This window comes from Vombatus ursinus, unplaced genomic scaffold, assembly GCF_900497805.2.
Source record: "Vombatus ursinus unplaced genomic scaffold, bare-nosed wombat genome assembly UNPS02014932.1, whole genome shotgun sequence".
NCBI lineage: Eukaryota > Metazoa > Chordata > Mammalia > Diprotodontia > Vombatidae > Vombatus > Vombatus ursinus.
In genome coordinates, this window is record NW_020954710.1 from 15,694,155 (window position 1) to 15,712,269 (window position 18,115).

The 18,115-nt window shown below is 46.6% G+C and overlaps 1 protein-coding gene across 4 annotated transcripts in view; it reads left to right on the forward strand.

Moving 5' to 3' along the window:
* LOC114029550 (multiple epidermal growth factor-like domains protein 6) overlaps positions 1–18,115 on the forward strand; it is a 381,178-nt gene that overhangs the window by 326,163 nt on the left and 36,900 nt on the right. For all 4 annotated transcript variants that reach the window (XM_027844042.1, XM_027844044.1, XM_027844043.1 and 1 more), the window contains 7 exons: positions 2,583–2,711; positions 3,696–3,824; positions 5,735–5,869; positions 6,005–6,139; positions 16,061–16,186; positions 17,122–17,253; positions 17,371–17,499. In XM_027844042.1, the coding sequence (XP_027699843.1) occupies positions 2,583–2,711; positions 3,696–3,824; positions 5,735–5,869; positions 6,005–6,139; positions 16,061–16,186; positions 17,122–17,253; positions 17,371–17,499 (915 nt within the window). The remainder of the gene's footprint in view (positions 1–2,582; positions 2,712–3,695; positions 3,825–5,734; positions 5,870–6,004; positions 6,140–16,060; positions 16,187–17,121; positions 17,254–17,370; positions 17,500–18,115) is intronic.

The following is an 18,115-nucleotide window of genomic DNA, read 5'->3' on the forward strand; positions in this document are numbered from 1 at the left end:
TGATTGAATGCATGAATGAACAAGTGAATGAACAAATGAATGAATGAACAAATGAATGAGTGAATGAGTGAGTGAATGAACAAATGAATGAGTGAATTCATGAATAAATGAATGAAAAAGTATTCATTAAACACTTACTGTGCCGAGATCTGAGGATACAGATAGAAAAGTGAGACAGGCAGTCCCTACCTCAAGGAATTCTCTTTCTGATTGGGGAAGCTAGCTTATGTAAAGTTCAGCCAGAGGGGCTCTGGAGAGGCCCAGTGTGTTAGAAGTTCAGCATCAGCAAAGTGAAGTGAGCAGAACCAGGAGAACGTTGTCCACAATAACAACAGTGTTGTAACAGTAATCAATCATGAAAGAGTTGGCTGCTGTGATCGAGACGATGATCCAAGATAATTCCAAAGGACCCGTGATGAACAATGCTTTCCACCTCCAGGGAGTGAACTGATGAACTTTGAGTGAAAATTGAAGTTTAATTTTTCACTTTCTTTATTTTTCTTGCTTTTTTGTGTGTTTTCTTTTGCAACATGGCTAATATGGAAATATGTTTTGAATGACTTCACATGAATAATTGACATCCCATAGCTTGCCTTCTCAAGGGATGAGGAGAAGGGTGAGAATTCGGAACTCAAAGTTTTTTAAATGAATGTTGACATTTTTTAGATGTAATTGGGAAATATTTAGTGAAATAAATAAATATATATTAAAAAAACTAAAAAAATGTTTAGCATCAGGGTGGATGGCAAAATTGAGGGTTTTTAGGATGCTTTGGCAGGTCACGTGGTAAGATTGGATGGACCTTAAATGTAGTGGTAGGGAAGACAGTAACTAAGGCGCGGTGGTAGTTGTTTATTTCCTGCTTGTCTAAGATGTGTGGGTGGCCATGTCTGTCCAGCAAGGTCAGGGGCGGGGGTGGCTGGAAGGACCTGGCCCAACATCTTTGGGAAGGAAGGATCAGTTCCAAGAGTTGGAGTAGAACAGGGACTCTGGATTTTGTCCTTCAGTGATGTTGGCATCCGGCCAGAAGTGGGAAGAGAAATGGGGATGGGGTGGTTAGAATATTGAGGCAGAAGACTTCCCAGAACTCTTGCTCCTGCTGGGCCATCTGGATGGGATTGGGGGCACACCAGGGTCCCTACTCCTGCTGATCCTTCTGGATGAGATGGGGTGGAGGGATAATCATAGGGAGAGGAAAACAGAGGAGACACCCAACATGTTTGGGAACTCATCACCGTTCTGGACAGAGGCAAGAGATGGAGTCTAATGGAAAATTTTATTGTACTGGCACTCCTATTTAGGAAGATGATGATGTCAATAATAATGTCCCATTTGTATAGTACTTTAAGCTTTAAAAGTGACTTAACAATCCTGTGTTGTTGTGATAGTATAAGTATTATCAGTCCATTTTATAGATGAAGAAACTGAGGCTCTGGGTGGTAAAAAGGTTTCTGGGGGCATGGAGTTGATAGAGGAGACAGAATGTGAACTGAATTTTCCTGCCTTCAAGTCCCGCAATCTTTCCACTATGTCATGCTATGAGATTAAAGGATTTAAAGCCAGAAGGGACCTTAGAGACCATCTATTGGAGCCCCCTTATTTTGCTGATGAGGAAACTGAGGCCCAGGGAGGTGAAGAAACTTGCCCAAAGTCACATAGAAGAGAGATTTGAACTCACATCCTTGAACTCCCAGTCTAGTGCTCTTTGTACTTTCTTATGTAGAATTGCATTTTATCCTCATATTACCTTAATGAAATAAGCTTGGTAGGGATGATCATGACCTCTTGATGGATAGGTAGGTAGATAGATAGATAGATAGATAAGTGAATAGGTGACTGGCTGGACAGATAGATAGATGGATAAATAAATAGCTATATGGATAGATATTTGGATCGGTAAATAGCTGTGTGAATAGATGGATGGGTGGATAGATAGATGCAGAAATGGGTGGATGAATAGATGGACAGATGGCTAGATAGATGGATAGCTAGAGATAGGAATAGATAGAGATGGATTGATAGATGAATGGATGGGTAGATAGATGATGGATGGGTAGATAGATGGATAGATAGAGATGGGGATATATAGAGATGGATTGATAGATGGAAGGATGGGTAGATAGATAAATAGATAGAAAGACAGATGGATGGATGGGTACATAGATGGATGGCTAGATAAGTGGATAGAAATGGATAGTAGAAAGAGAGAAATAGGATTTATTAAGCACTTATTACATGCCAGACACTGTGCCAAGTGCTGGGGATAAACATTCATACAAGGACCCCAGTCTATCCTTGCCATCATGTTAATGAGAAGATGATACATAAAATGGAGCTGGAGAAGGGGAGGGTGTAGAGATGAATGGTGCCCAGGTGGGGACAAAGCTGCTGGGGAGAAGGTTGAGAAGACTGGAGAAATGAGTTGAGCTGGGAGTGAAGTGGGCATGGCCAGGGCCCCTCCTGATATAGTGGTCAGGGTTAGGGCCTCACCATCAGGAACACAAATAGAAATGCTGAGCCTGCTGGGTCTTGTGGCCTCCATGCAGGGCGGTGAGCTTGTGTCTCTCCCGTCCCCTCTGCAGCTTGTCCCCAGGGCACCTTTGGAAAGAACTGCAGCTCTACTTGCAGCTGTCAAAATGGCGGCACCTGTGACGCTGTAACGGGGACCTGCCGCTGTCCTCCTGGCGTTGGCGGAGCCTCCTGTGAGGATGGTATGCTGGTCCTCTCCACCCTCCCATTACTGCCTTTCCCCAGCATCTCCCCACTTCTTGCTGATAATGGACAGCACCATCCCTGCTGCTCTCTCTCCCCTGGCATCCCTGGGGTCTCCTTGGCTCACACTTTCCCTGAGGGCAAGGGTGGGGCCATGTCACGAAAGGCACTGAGGAGCTTCGGGCCAGGGGGAGAGGGAAGCTGGAGATGTGGAAAGTCCTTGGAGCCCCTTAGAATTTCACTGTTGATTCTACAAACTAAGCCTTGGCCGCCACCAGGCTTGTGTGTGGGGGAATGATCACCATTCCAGCCATCACCTATCCTTGATTAAACGCTCACTAGGTGTTAGATGCTGACAGTACCTGCCCCCAAGGAGTTTACATTTTAAGGGTCAGTTCATAAAAACACTACTAACAAGCAACATTTTTAATGCATGTTCAAGTTTATAAAGGTCTCAATTGGACCTCATGACTACCCTGTGAAGTGGGTGCTATGATTATTCCCATTTTACAGATGAGGAAACAGAGACTTAGAAAAGTTAAATGTTTTTCTACCAGCCACACAACTGGTATCAGTGGCAGGATTTGAACCCAGGATTTGAATCCTCCTGACTCCAGGCCCAGTATTCGTGACCAAGCCTCTTGGTGTGTGGCAATTGATGCTCCATATATAGCATAAATCTCAGCCAAGCTGCCCCACATCTGGCCAGCCTTAAGGGAAGACCAGTTAGGACAGGTGTCCCTCGGCACTTTCTCCTGGAGCAGACAACAATGTCATGGGGCCTCTCTCCCAAGGGTATGGGTTTTGAGGACCTCAGCTGACCATCCCTGAGCCTGGAGTCTTGGGGAAGGCCACTTATGTTCAGATTCAGGATTTCCACTTGTCCAGCATTATTCTGACCCTGGGGGGATTCCCCTCCCCCTCTCTTCCCTGCCTATTTCTCCCTTCCCCCTTTTATATCTCTCCATCCCTCCTCCCTCTAGGTTGCCCCAAAGGCTTCTACGGTAAACACTGTAGGAAGAAGTGCCAATGTGCCAACCGAGGACGATGCCATCGCATCTACGGGGCCTGTTTGTGTGACGCTGGGCTATATGGACGCTACTGCCACTTGGGTGAGTCAGAATCCGTGGGCAGCTAGCTCCAACCTTTACTGTAATAATAATGATAATAGCAGATCACACTTCAGTGTCATTTTAAGGTTTGCAGAGCATTTTTCTCACAGTGCCATGAGCTAGGTCCTGTGGATATTATTTTCCCTATTTTCTTTCTTTCTTTTTTTTTTTAAAGTGACAATTTTATTTTTTATTTTTTAGTTTAGGCAGTTGGGGTTAAGTGACTTGCCCAGGGTCACACAGCTAGTAAGTGTCAAGTGTCTGAGGCCACATTTGAACTCAGGTCCTCCTGAGTCCAAGGCCGGAGTTCTATCCACTGCGCCACCTAGCTGCCCCTTCCCTATCTTCAAGGTGGGGAAAATGAGACTCTCAATGGTTGTGACTGGTCCAGGGTCACACCACCAGTCAGAGTCAAAGGTAAAACTTGAACCTAGATCTCCTAACTGTAAGGGTCTTTCCATTGAACCCAAAGGCCTCTTTGCTTCAGAATAATAGCTGATATCTGCATATCCCTTTTCTGAGTGCCCTGGTAAGTCTGTAAGATTGTAAGACACAGCACAGGGGATGTCCTGCATTAGGGGGTTGAGTATTATCACCTGGGAGCTCCCTACACGGATGCAATCACAGGTCTTCAAAAAATAGTGACAGGCGATGATAAGATAGAGCTCTTGTGAGTATGGAATCAAACAAATGTGAAAGTTCATTTCAGAATTTCTATGTTTATGGAGGTTGTGGGAGGTGTTCTTAGGCCATCTCCACCAATGTCATCCCCCTTTGGTACATGGTGTATATGGTACCAAATGGGTTCTGGTAGAGGACACTTGAAGAAGCAATAAGAGCCATACAACCCTTGGCCTCAGAAGAATGGGTGGAAGTTGGCAGATAGGCAGATTTAGGCTTGATGTCCAGGAAGCCTTCCCAATATTTAAAACTGCCCCAAGGTGGAATGTGAACCCTTAACAGGTAGGGAGTTTTCCTTCACAGGAAGTACTCAACAGGGGGTTGGATGGACATTTGGTGGGTATTTCTTGGTGAACTACAGCTCGGGCTATATGGCGGATGAGGTCCCATTCAAACACTGAGATTCTGTGAAACTCAAATTGAATTTACATTTATTAGCTTTATTGATTGATTTTTATTATCAATCAACTGTATTTATTGAGCACCTACTATGTGCTGGGACCTGGGCATTATAGAAACAGTCCCTGTCCTCAAGGACATTAAATTCTAATGGGTGAGGCACAAAGTCATTCAGAGTCAACTCTAGCGAGACTTTGGGTGTGGGTCCAGTAATGGACTATATGTCTGTTGTCCGAGGACTGGCCTAGCTAGGCACAGAGAAGCTTACCACCAGCTTGGCTACCCATAGCGGCCTCTTGAAAACCATCAGCTAAGTCATAAGGGGTTGCTACCTGCCCCAGTGGATGGAGCACCCACACTAAAGAAATTATAGACCTTGCTCTGTTGGGGTATGATTGTGTTGGAGAACTGACATGGTGGGAGATGCTGGGTGGGACAAGATGACAGATAACGAGGGATAAGAGCCTAGATCTGTGATTTCACTAGCTAGGGCACTCTCAGATGAGGAGTACCAGTGAGGGTTGGCACCTCCTCTGTGAGTTGTAGCTTCCTGGATCACTGAAAGCTGAAGTTAACTTCCTTAGGATCCTGTGGCCAGTATATATCATTGGCAAGACTCAAACCCAGGTCTTGTGGTTTCAAGGCCAACTTTCCATCCACTAGATGCTGTCTCTCTAGGCTAGGAACATTGTTGTTGTTTTTTAAATTACTGATGGGTGCTGAGGACCCAGAGTGGCTCGGGGTAGGGCGGTTTGGGAGCTGAATGACGGCATAGGGAGCAGTGGAAGAATTCCCACCATGCTCCCTTCCTGATTCTTCTTTGTGGTCAGTGTGCCCTAAGTGGGCCTACGGGCCGGGCTGCTCCGAGGAATGTCGCTGTGTCCAGCAGAACACCCGGGAGTGTGACAAGAAGGACGGCAGCTGCTTGTGCAAGGCGGGCTACCGGGGCGAGACGTGTGAGCACGGTAAGCAGCGTGGTCCTGGGGGAGGTGGACAGAGGAGGGGAGGGGCAGGGGCCTGACAAGCCACCCTCTTGCCCCCCGCCCCCGACTCAATTCCTCTTTTCTCTCTGTTTTCCCATTGATGGGGATGATGAAAAGAGTGTGACCCTGGCTCCTTTGGCCCTGGCTGCCAGCAGACGTGCGCCTGCCCCCCGGGCGTGGCCTGCAGCCCCCTCAGTGGCGAGTGCCAACGACAGTGCCCAGAAGGCTACCAGGGGGAGACCTGTGACCAAGGTGAGGGGGCTATGGCTGGGAGCGAGGACCAGGCATCCTGCTGGGAGGAGGGGGGCGGAGATGCTCACATGTACCCCGACCCCAGCTGCTCCTGCCCCTCAATCACATTCAAATCACCAAACATTTATTAACCACCTGTTATGTGCCAGTTCTGGACTAGACACTAGGGATAAAAGACAAAATACAAAATGTCAGAATGGAGGAATTGCTAATGGCTGAGGAGATTGGGAAAGGCCTATTATAAGAGGTTTCACTTGAGCTAAGTCATGCTTTGAAGGAAATTAGGGGTCTAGAAAGGCAGAGGTAAAAAGGAAAAGAATTTGAGGAATGAGGGACCAAAGCCCAGAGGTGGGAGATGACATCCTTCAATCAACAAACATTTATTAAGTGCCTGCTTGGTGTGGGGCATTGTTCAAGGTACTAGGTATACAAATAGCCTGAAACCATCCCTGCTCTTAAGGAGCTCACATGGTGTGTCCCGTGAACCCCACCCCATTCCCCCCTTCCTCCTTTGTTCAGACAGCTCAGGTGAAGTCACATAGCCGGCCAAGGGCAGAGCCCACTGCAGAAGTCTGTCAGTCAGTCAACAAGCATTTATTTATTAATTTGCTACAGAAGCCAGTTTTTCTGACTCATGCACTCTCTCCTTCCACCAAGCAGGCAGCCTCCTAGGCCCCTGACTAATTTCCAGCCTGATTCACCAAGGAAACAGTGTAAATTGGGTAGCATGCAGGCTGGAGGATTAGAACAGTCTAAGAGACATGGTTTGGGGTGGCTCTGCCTTGCTGTGCTGGATACCCCGGGCTTAAGGACCCTTTGATGTCTGGTCCTTCAGATGAGGGAACTGAAGCCCAGAGTGGAAAATGGATTTTCCACGGCCACCCAGTGAACCAGGGGCAGAACTGGGATTTGAACTCAGATTCCCTTGACTTGTGTTCATGCCAACCCCTCAAAGCCAGCTCCCTGATAAGCAGATAGGTAGAACATCCTTTTCCACACGACTGTTTGCCTTTGTGAGGTTTTAGTGGTTTTAAGTTATCAGAGAGTTGGATAAAGAATCCATTTTTCCTCCTGAGCTTTGAACAATAAGGGAATATGGGCTTTTAGATTTATTTTTTCATGAAACCTTCATCCTTCAAAGCGTCTTTCCATCTCATGACTGATAGGAAATACCTAAGTGCTGTCATCGTCAGATAGGGATGGAAAAAAGGAAAAGAAAAGCCACAACATGAATAACTCGGGGGCCCTGCTTGGGCTCCAGCTGCCAATGGTAACCACAGGCAGGTCTGAGCTTTCCCTCGGCTTCTCTGTCCTTCTTCATCTACACCCACTCAGCCCGGAGACAAATGAGATTCTAATTAGGTTCGTGGTTATAGCAGGGGATTGGGAACAAGGCAGGAAACAGGGAAGCATTAATATCCCTTGGAACACTCTAGAGAGAAGCTTTCACCAGCTGGGGCCCCAGGCCAAGAGGATGATGGAGAGACTTGGTCACCTCTGCTCAGAGTCAAAGCCCAGGGCTGGGGGGAGAGGGAGTCTTGATGCTAGGACCATACCTGGGTGCTCCCACCTCCCATCTCTAGTGAGAGGCAGGATGGATGGGGTCCTCTCTGGCTGGAGGCATCAGCCAGGCCAGGCTGGACCAAATGCCACGTGATTAAGGGGGGAGGCAGCAGTGTGACCCCATGAAGAGAGGGCTGGAGATGGAGCATAAGGACCTGGGTCCTAATCCTCTTAATGGGCTGACAGGACCAGAGACTGAGAGTGGAAGGGGTGCTAGCATTCATCTAGTTTAGGAGTTCTTAACCATTTTTGTATGGCCTGGATCCCTTGGGCAGTCTGGTGAACCCCATGGACCCCTTCTCAGAATCATGCACAAAAAATGCACAAAATAAAATACATAGAATTATAAAGGAAACCAATTATACTGAAGTTATCAAAGTATCTCAAGAAAAAAACCTAACTTCTGGGGCCCTAGGTTAAGGACCCCTGATCTAGTCCAGGCCCTTCCTTCATTTTTACAGAAGACAAAACCGAGTGAGGCCTTGGGTAAATCATTTCTCAAAGACTATTTCCTCCTCCATAAAATGATGGGGCATTGGGCTACGCGGACTCCAAGGTACCCTTGCTGGGTAGAGCTAAGGAGAGTCACTTAGATAAGTGAGGCTCTTTCTCTTTTGTCCAAGGTCAACTTGCATTTATTTATCTCTCTTTCTTTTGTTCTTTCATTTTCTCTTCCTTCCTTCCTTCCTTTCTTCCCTCCATCCCTTCTTCCTTCCTTCTTTCTCTCCCTCCCTTCCTCCCTCCTTCCCTCTCTTTCTTGTTTCTTCCCTCCCTCCTTTCTCTCTCTTTCTTTCTTCGTTTACTTATTCATTTGTTTATTCATCTAAATATTTATTTTAAACATTTATTTTAAAAAATTGAATTCTCAGTTCTCTCCCTCCCTCCAACCCCTCCCCAATCCATTGAGAAGGCAACCAAATATAATACCTCAAAGAGGTAACCTGTAAACGATTGTTTCAGAGAAGCCTCCTTATGGGATTTCCAGTCTCTTACCTGGTAGGCAGGCTTATAGCCCCAGTCAGACTCTGAAGGAAGCAAAGTTTGTCTGGTACCTGGGAGGTGATGTGGAAAGTGGCAAGGATGCTGGGTTTGGAGTCGATGGCCTGGGTATAAATCCAAGCTCTGTCAATCTATGGACCATGAGGCATGTGCAGCCAGGTGGTGCAGTGAATAGAACATTAGACCTGAAGTCAGAAGACCCGAGTTCAAATCTGGCATCGGACCTTTACTAGTTGTGTGAGCCTGAGCAAGCAACTTGTCAAGGTTATACAGATAGCAGCACTGGGATTTGGACCCAAGTCCTTTTACTACAAATTAATCTTTCTTTCCACTCAGTGTACTACAGTGCATTTAGTGGGAGAATGCATTTAATCATATGTCTCTCCCTTCCTGGCCCAGCACTCATATTTTTCTAGTGGATGGAGTACCAGACTTGGAGTTAGGAAGACTTGAGTTCAAATTCTTCATCAGATACTTAATAGCTGTGGAAACCTCTGTCTGCCTCAGTTTCCTCATCTGTGAAATGGGGATAATAATAGCACCTACCTCCCAGGTTTGTTGTGAGAATGAAATGAGATAATATTTGTAAAGTGCTTAGTACAGTGCCTGACATATAGTAGGTGCTTAATAAATGCTTGTTCTTCTTCTTATTATTTTTGGAGGCAATTGGGGTTAGTGACTTACCCAGGGTCACATAGCTAGCAAGTGTCTGAAGCCAGATTTGAACTCGAGTCCTCCTGACTCCAGAGCCGGTGCTCTACCCACTGTGCCACCTAGCTCCCCCTTTGTTCCTATTATTATTAATTATTTCCTCCTACGTTGGTTCCCCACCGTTTCCCTATTCCACCCAGGCCAGGGCTGCCATCTACAGCAACATCTCCTACACTGGCTTTTTCCCTTCTCCCTCTCTCTCTCTAACCAAGGCTAAGTGGTCCTCTCTCTCGTTTGCTCAGGATTCTGCTTTCTTGCCCCCTTGCAAAGGGGGCTTGTGAACAGATCCTTGGAAGCATAGCCCTGTTAGAGCTGGGAGAGACCTTGGAGCTCATCTGATCAGACCCATCTTCTTACACCTGGCTTACCTAAGGATGAGTGTGTTACCTCAAGGACACCCAGCTAGCTAGAGGCAGGACCGGGACCAGAATTCTAGATCTCCTGGTGCTAAGCCAAGGATTCTTTCTGTTCCGCCATACTATTCCTGCCAATAGATTAATTTATAATGGCTGCCAGGGAGTTTTTCACCTAAAGAGGGGCCGTTGCCTTAACTTCCCGAAGTGTCTCTCTAATGGTGGGAGTTTCAAGCCACCCCAGAGAGGCATCTAAAACCTGTAGATTTCTCATTGACATCTGGTGACTCTTGGGGGAGATGGACTTCCTCTTCCTCTCGTGTGAAGGAGCAAGTCAAAGATAAGTGGAGACTGGCAGCAAAGTAGGCAGGGCACTATTATGAGCCCAGCTTTATGGATCATGACTGAAACCGGACTGGGAGAAGCAGCAACCAAGTTATGACAAAGACTGATTAATCTGTCGCTCTCTGGAGCTTACGAGACAGTTTTCTGCTTTATCTTCCCTGGCCCCAGAGGACAGAAGCAGCTGGAGTGGATGGACGTTCCGAGGAGGCAAATTTAAATTTAGGCTTGGTGTCAGGAAGGACTTCCTAATGGTGAGGGCTGTCCAGAGGTGGAACGGGCTAGAGAAGCTGTGGGTTCACGGTGGGTCTTCAGAGATGGATGACCATTTGTCAGGGATGCGGTAGAAGAAATTCTTGTTCAAGTATGGGTTAGACTTGGCAGTTTCTGAAGTCCCCTCCAATCTCAACATTGCAGAATCCTGGGATTCTCTTCTTTGCTGCAGCTAGGCCATCTGTGGTGCCTTCCCTGTTGGGGTAAGGGGTGGGCCAGTCGTCAGCCACAAAGCAAGCCCCTCCCAGGGGCCCACTCTCATTGCCAGTTCCCCACACGTTCCCTCGCCTCTCTGAAGTCAACAGCATCACCTCTGGGGACCAGAAGGGGAGAGAAAATTGCAATCCCAATTCTCTCCCTACCATGTTTTTTCTTTCAGGGCATGAAATCCCTCAGGAAAGAGTCACAGGAAATAACACAGATATTTTTATAGAAATGGAGGGGGGGCTCTTGACTGTTGTTTGGGTCTGGAAACTATTAGAGACCATGATGTGCATCTGCCCCCAATTAGTGGAGACAAGGAATCAAAGGAAAATTCTCTTATGTTGTTAGAAAACTCAAAGCAGGGATCTTTCTCTTCTCTCTCCCTTCCCTCTTTCCTGGGGAGTTCTGTGTGTATATACAGTGATAGCCCCGCAGCAGGAAATGACTAGGGCTTAGTCACAAGCCACTCTCCTCCTGGGGCCCTGCCCAGGACTTCAGAGGGGCCCTGAAGCATTAGGGACGATAAGCTTCGATGAGCAGACTTGACCTTTTAAAATGGCAGACATAGAGGAGCCAGCAGGCTGAACTTAGAGGTCGAAAGACCTGGGTTCAAATTCTACTCCACATATGTATTAGTGTGAGACTGTGGTTAAGGAACTTGACTGGTGTTTAGTGTCCTTCTCTCCAAATGGGAACACTAATAACTAGGGCTTTCTGCACCTAATAGGGATTTTGTGAGGACCAAATGGGACAAGATATGCAAGGTGCTAGGCAAACCTCAGTCCTAGAGGAATTCCAGTTTCGATGATTATTATGAACAATAATAACCACATTAGCATGGCATCAGTCCTCTTGGGACAAAGTAGCATGCAAACTATCAAAGTCATTCATTCATTCGTTCGTTCACTCATTTATTCATCTTTCTTGGGATCAGCACTTAGAATAGTGCCCTGCACCCAGTAGGTGCTTAATAAATGTTACTTGACTGACAGACTGACTCATAGGCCTAGAGCTGGAAGGGACCTTAAAGTCAGTCTAGTTTAACTCTCTTTTTTACAGATGAGGAAACTGAGGCCCACAGAGGTTAACTGACTTGTCCAAGGTCACGTAGATCCTTTGGTTTTCAATCTAGGGCTCTCCCTCTATAGATTGCCTTGCATTTGCTATCTGTAAACAGAAGATCATACAGGATCCATTTTACCGATAAGAAAACCGAGATGGTTGGGGCTCTGGACTTGGTGTTATTAAGACTTGAGTTCAAATCTTGCCTTAGACACTTCCTAGCTGTGTGACCATAGGCAGGTCATTTAACTTCTGTCTCAGTTTTCTCATCTGTCAAGTGAAGATAATAGTGGTACCTACCTCCAAGGGTTGTTGTGAGAATAAAACAAGGTGATGTTTGTAAAATGCTTGCAGACTTTAAAGCCTTTTAGAAATGCTAGCCATCATTATCCCCATTTGATAGGAAGCTCCTCAAGGGCAGAGTGCTTAGCACATAGTAGGCACTTAATATGTTTATTGATTGATTGATGCCCATAGAGGTTAAGTGTCTTGCCTATAGCCAAGGAGCAGAAAACGGAATTTGAGGGCAGAAAAAGACCTTGAAAAGGTAATTTCATTAATATCCTGTCTTTGGGAAGGACCACATCTAAATCTCCCATATAGATGATGGGGATTGTCAAGCAGTCAAGACATGTTTATTAAGCACCTGCTGTATTCCAGGCACTTTGCTAAGCACCAGAGACACAAAGAAAAGCAAAAAAAAAATATTCCTGCCCCTGAAAAACTTATCATTTCTACTGGGGAAGACATTTAAGTAACTAGGTCCATAGAAGATGCATATAAAGCAGATGGATTTGAAGAGAGGGCATACTGTTATAAGTGACCATCTGCTGATATCTCTCCTCCCCTATGTCCAGTGCATACAACTGGCCTGGAAGAAAGATTGAGCTGTGCCTACTATGGTTTGAGGCTGTTGCGCCACCAGAGTGTAGCTCACCCCAACTCCCTAATGTTGGGATGTATGCATGGGCCTCACTCAGCCTAATGGTCAAGTTGCGTGTGTGGTGTGGTGTGTGTCTGTGTGAGCTGATGTTTGCAAACCTCTCTGGACCCTTGGTTCAGTGCAAGGACAGAGGTCTGACTTTGGCTAAGTGCAACCCCCCTCATGGTGTGCCAAATTAAGAAGTGTTGGGAATCCCATGAGTTTTCTGGGCCTATTTCTAAGGCAGAGCTGTTTGCATAAGCCTCAGATAAACATGTCGGGCCACATGATTTCCCAGGCCCTGCCAAACACTCTGAAGTTTGCCCTTCACTCATTATGAGTCAGTTGGACTGGAGGGATCCAGTTTCCACTCTTAGCCCCGGCTGTTTAGACTTTAAGATCAGTAGTGGTTTTGTGTTTCCCCTTTGGCTGCTGGAATGCAGAGGGTTGAGGAGGCTTTGCCATCTTTAGGCCTCTCTCTAGACAAACAGCCCCAGGGCTGGGGAGAGTCTTATTCTCATCTCACAATAGATGCTCGGTCGTTTTTCTTCCAGTAGGAGCTAGAGAGGACTGACTTGCCAGGAGCTGTGGGCACAATGGGAAAGGCTGGCCCCTTCTCCCTTGGCCTCTGGCCCTTGAACACTATTCTGGGTTATCTAGCCTTTGAAGGGATGAAAGAATTGAAGCCGGATGGCTGTGGGCAAGGCAGACTGGAGGCATGAGGCGCTATATTTGCAGGATGGGGAATTCCCTCGAAGATCATGAGCCTGGGGCTTTCTTTTCATAGCTTAGCTGAGGAAAGGGCTGTGGATCTGAGGTGCCTTGAAAGACACTAGAATGATGGAGAAATGAAATGAAATTTAGACTGAATGTAGGGAGCTGGTTCATTCATTCATTCATCCTATAAACATTTAGTAAATATCTTAAAAATACCTGGACCCATCTTAAGCTCTGGAGATACAAGGACAGAATTAAAACAATCCCTGCCTTTGTTCTACTGGGGGGAAACCATTCTATACACAGATAAGTAAATCCAATATATAGACAACATAATGGGGGGGGGAGATACAATAGCAAATGGGGGACATTAGAAAAGACCCCATGGGGGGTAGCTCAGTGGCGCAGTGGATAGAGCACCGACCCTGCAGTCAGGAGGACCTGAGTTCAAATTCGGCCTCAGAACAAACATTGACACTAGCTGTGTGACCCTGGGCAAGTCACTTAACCCCAATTGCATAAAAATAAAAAAATAAAGAAATAAAGAAAAGACCCTATGTAAGAAGTAGCATATAAGCTGAACCTGGAAGGGATTTGGGGATTCTAAGAGGTGGAGGTGAGAAAGGAGTGTGTACTAGACATTGGAGAGGGCCAGCCACAAGGGCGTGGCAAAAGGAAATGGACTGTCATGTATGAGGAGTAGCTGGGAGGCCAATAAATGGAAGGGAATGCCGATATGAATCGGGAAGGCTGGACAGGAGCCAGATTATGAAGGGCTTCACGTGCCTAAAAGAGAACTTTGCATCTTGTCCCAGAGGCCAGAGAGAGCCACTGGAGATTCTAGAGTAGATGAGTGATGCACTGATACCTGAGCTTTAGGCCGATCACTTTGGCAGCTGTGTTGAGGACACATGGGTGAGGGGAGACGACGGGACACCAATTGGAATACTCTTGCGGTAGTCCAAATGAGAAGTGATGAATGTCTGAACCGGGGTGGTCTCGGTGGCAGTGGAGAGAAAGGATGATTGCAAGAGATGTTTGGGAAGTAGAAACATGAGTTCGGAACTGATTGGTGAAGGAGAAGGAGAAGCCAAGGCTGAATCTGAGATTCTGAACTTGGGTGAGAGCCTAAAGGATGTAGTGTGTCAATCCCAGCTTCATGGTGCAGGGTGGTCTGGATGTGTCCAGTCATGACTTGTACTTGCCTGCATAGATGATACGCTCCCCTCACAAGCCAAGTCAACAAGGATTTCCCGAGCACCTCCTTGGTTCCCAGTGCATAGTAGAAAGAGCACTGCGCCATGAGTCTGGAGACTTGGGTTCCATTTCTGTGTCCGATACCAACCGGGTGAGCGCGAACATTGCTATTTAGACTTCCTGAGCCTCAGCTTCCTCATGGGCAAAACGAGAGCATTGGGCTAGATTATCTCAAAGGTTCCTTCTAGCTCCAACATTTATGGTTACCTTCCTACCAAAGACCCTAGTTCTCATTTATCTGGACACTGTGTTAAATACCGCATGGACTGTTGACTTCCTGGCATTGTTGTTGTCTGTTTCTGCTTCCATTCCTCCTCCTTGGTGGACAGGGTTATCTGAAGGTATTTCAGGACCCCTGCTCTTCCACAAATAGGGTAGGGAAAGGTAGTGTTCTTGGAATAGGAAGCTTCCACAGAGCCTAAGGGTCCGACTAAAGGACAGTATCTTTGTCCAACAACATATGTCCCTTTCACCTCCTTTGTTGCTCCTTCCAAAAAAAGAGCTCAGAAGTGTGGCAGAGAGGATAAATATGCCTTTGCCTTCTAGGGCCATCCTACCATGCTTAAAATGAACCCTGTGGTATGAAGGAGGAAAATGTCTCCCCATCCAATTAATTCTTTTGTTGAGTTGCTTATACTTAATTTACCAGCCACTCTCCTCAGGTATGCTGGGGAGTCCATGGAATGGAGCATGTTGTCCCTAAGAGACAGGGCTTTTAGAAGGTGAATTGTTTAGTGATTATTCCTTTTCCCCTCACCTTGATTTGTTTTCCTGAGCTCCAGTGAATATGGACACTCTTGGGGAGCCTCAAGTCTCACCAAAAACCATGACCTTTGCCCTGACATGGAGATCAAAATCTTTCTGGGAAATAAACCCTTGTACCATAGAGAAAAAATTGGGCATATAGAGATGAGTTCCCTTTAAAAACCAGAGATAAAGGGGTGGGAGTCAACCAAATAGGTCTGGATCTCAGCCTTAGACTTCTTCCATGCATTTTCCTTCCTAGGGAGCTATCCAGGGTACTGGACAGAGCCCTCGGTATCTTGCCTAGCCTATGACAGTCATGGACCAACTTTGACCTCTTAGCTTTGCTCACCTCTGACTTTAGACATTTGACTCTGACCCCTGGCTGCTTATCCTTGGTGCTGCCTTATTCTTTAACCTATAGGGGCCATTCTTCAGGCCTGTTTCCTAACAGAACTTGCAGTTAGAGTCTACTCCTTGTTGGATTGCAGAATGGGAGAGCTTTGTTTGGCCAAAGTGGGAAGAAGACTATAAGTATCACAACTCTGTTACCTTCTCCCTGCGTATCTCTACTAATCCCACCTGATCTCTCTGTGCCTCATGTACAACATAGGGTATTGGTCCAGTGGCCTCTCAGGTCACTTCTATTTCTATTTTTAGGATGCAAGATCCTGAAATGTGTCTGGGGGGGCTTGGGAGACAGTTTTCAGACCCACGAGGCTGACTTCCTGAACAAAGCTGATTGAAGCTTTGCTTTTTGTTTCCGTCCCACAGAATGTCCCCCAGGAAAATTTGGCAGTAATTGTTTTGGGTCCTGTTCCTGTGGAGGAGCCCCCTGCGATCGGTTCACGGGACAGTGTTTGTGTCCTGCAGGGAAGACTGGGGATGAGTGCAGCAAAGGTGAGAGGCTGGCTGGGCAGGAGCTAGAGCCAGCATCTGAGGACTGGGTTTCTGCCTGCTCTTCCAGCCATCCCCAGAGGGACCGTCGGCTCCATGCCAGCCGCCTCTCCTCTCTGCCATTCTGAGGGAACAGCTTCTCCAGCTGCTGTGGGATGGGGGAGAGGTGGTATAACTAGATAGAAGAATATTGGACTTGGAGTCTGGAAGACCTAGGTTCAAATCCCCCATCTGACACATAATGGTTCTGTGTCCCTGGACAAGTCACTTAACTTCTGAGTGGACTAGGAAACTCTCTTAAGACCATAAATTGCAGTGGCAGTACTGACCTGCATTAGTGAAGGGAGTTTTCTCATCCAAGAGTTTTCTGTATCAATGAAATTGTAGACCTAGGCTAGTCCCTATCCCTAGTCCCTATTATTATCACGAATATTATTAAAATTGCCATCGTCATTATTAGTTATTATTATTTCCTCACTATAAACCACTTTAATGAATGGTTTTTGTATTATTAATATATTAGTATATAATTATATTTATATTCAAATATATTACAGAGAATATATTACTGTGTTATTAATATATTAATATTGTTGTTATTCTCCCTTCGCAGTGGACCACTTTTCTGAGTGGTTTTCCAGTCCCTTTGAGTGATATGTTGCTCATACACACATATGAACATGTGCACACACACGTGTACACACACACACCACATACTCCCTTGATTCCCTGACAGCTGCCCAAATGAAGAAATCCACAGAAGATTCTATGGAGACCAGACTCCCTTCCCACGTTTAGTACCAAATTAGCTGCCCCAAGAGATAGTGTTTCCAGTCTTTCCAAAGTGCTGTCTACCTGTGTGAATTTTTTGAGGAAAAAAGAAAGTCTGGTCTGAGCACATGCTGACCTCTCTTTGCTGGGCTGGGCTGGGGGTTTAGATTGTCCCGACGGGCGCTGGGGCCCTGGATGCCAAGAGATCTGCCCTGCCTGTGACAATAGCGTTGGCTGTGACCCCGTGACTGGAGCCTGCCTGTGCCTCCCTGGATACATCGGCAGCCACTGCCAGGACCGTGAGTGCCTTCTTCATTCCCACTGGGGGATTGACCAGAGATTTGTGGCACAGATGCCCACGTGGCCTGCCTCCTGTGTCAGGGGCTCATCACACTCCTCTCTCCTCTTTGCTGCAGTGTGCCCAGCAGGCTCGTTTGGGCAGGGCTGCCAGCTCCGATGCTCCTGTGGGAATGATGGGCACTGCCACCCTGTGACTGGGCACTGCAGCTGTGCCCCTGGTTGGACTGGCATCAACTGTAGACGAGGTAGGTAGCAGGTAATTATTGGGGCAGGACAAAGTCATGCCAGAAAGGGGAATCCTTCAGCCTCTGGTCAGAATCGCCTCCTCTCCATCTTGTGAATTAGGGCTCCAGTCCCCTGCTGTCTGGGCTCTGTTCCTTACCATCTGTGTGACCTTGGGCAAATCACTTAACCTCTGTGAGCTTCAACTTTTTCATCTGCGAAAGGAGGCTTTGAGACTAGACCATCTCTAAGTCCTGCCCGCTCTAACATTCTCTGTTCTAAGTCCGTTACAGCTCTTGCATCCTATGTTCAAGGTACTCTCTCCCCACCCCACCCCTGCCCCCCCCACCCAGCACTGATAGTCTCTATTTTATATCCTCAGGAACGTTTTGCCTTTAACATTTTATGATCCTGTGTATCTCAGACATTTTATGTTCTAAGGTCTCTTATTTTTGACAACCTGTATTATAAAGTCCTCCAACAATTCTAACCCTATATCCTAATGTCCCTCCCCACTCCGAAGTTCTGTGGCCTAAAGTGCTTTCTAGCTCTGAAATTCTCTGTCCCTAAGGACCCTCCCAGCTCTGACCTTCTCTGTTCTAAGTTTCTTCCCAGCTCTGACATTCTATATTTTAAGGT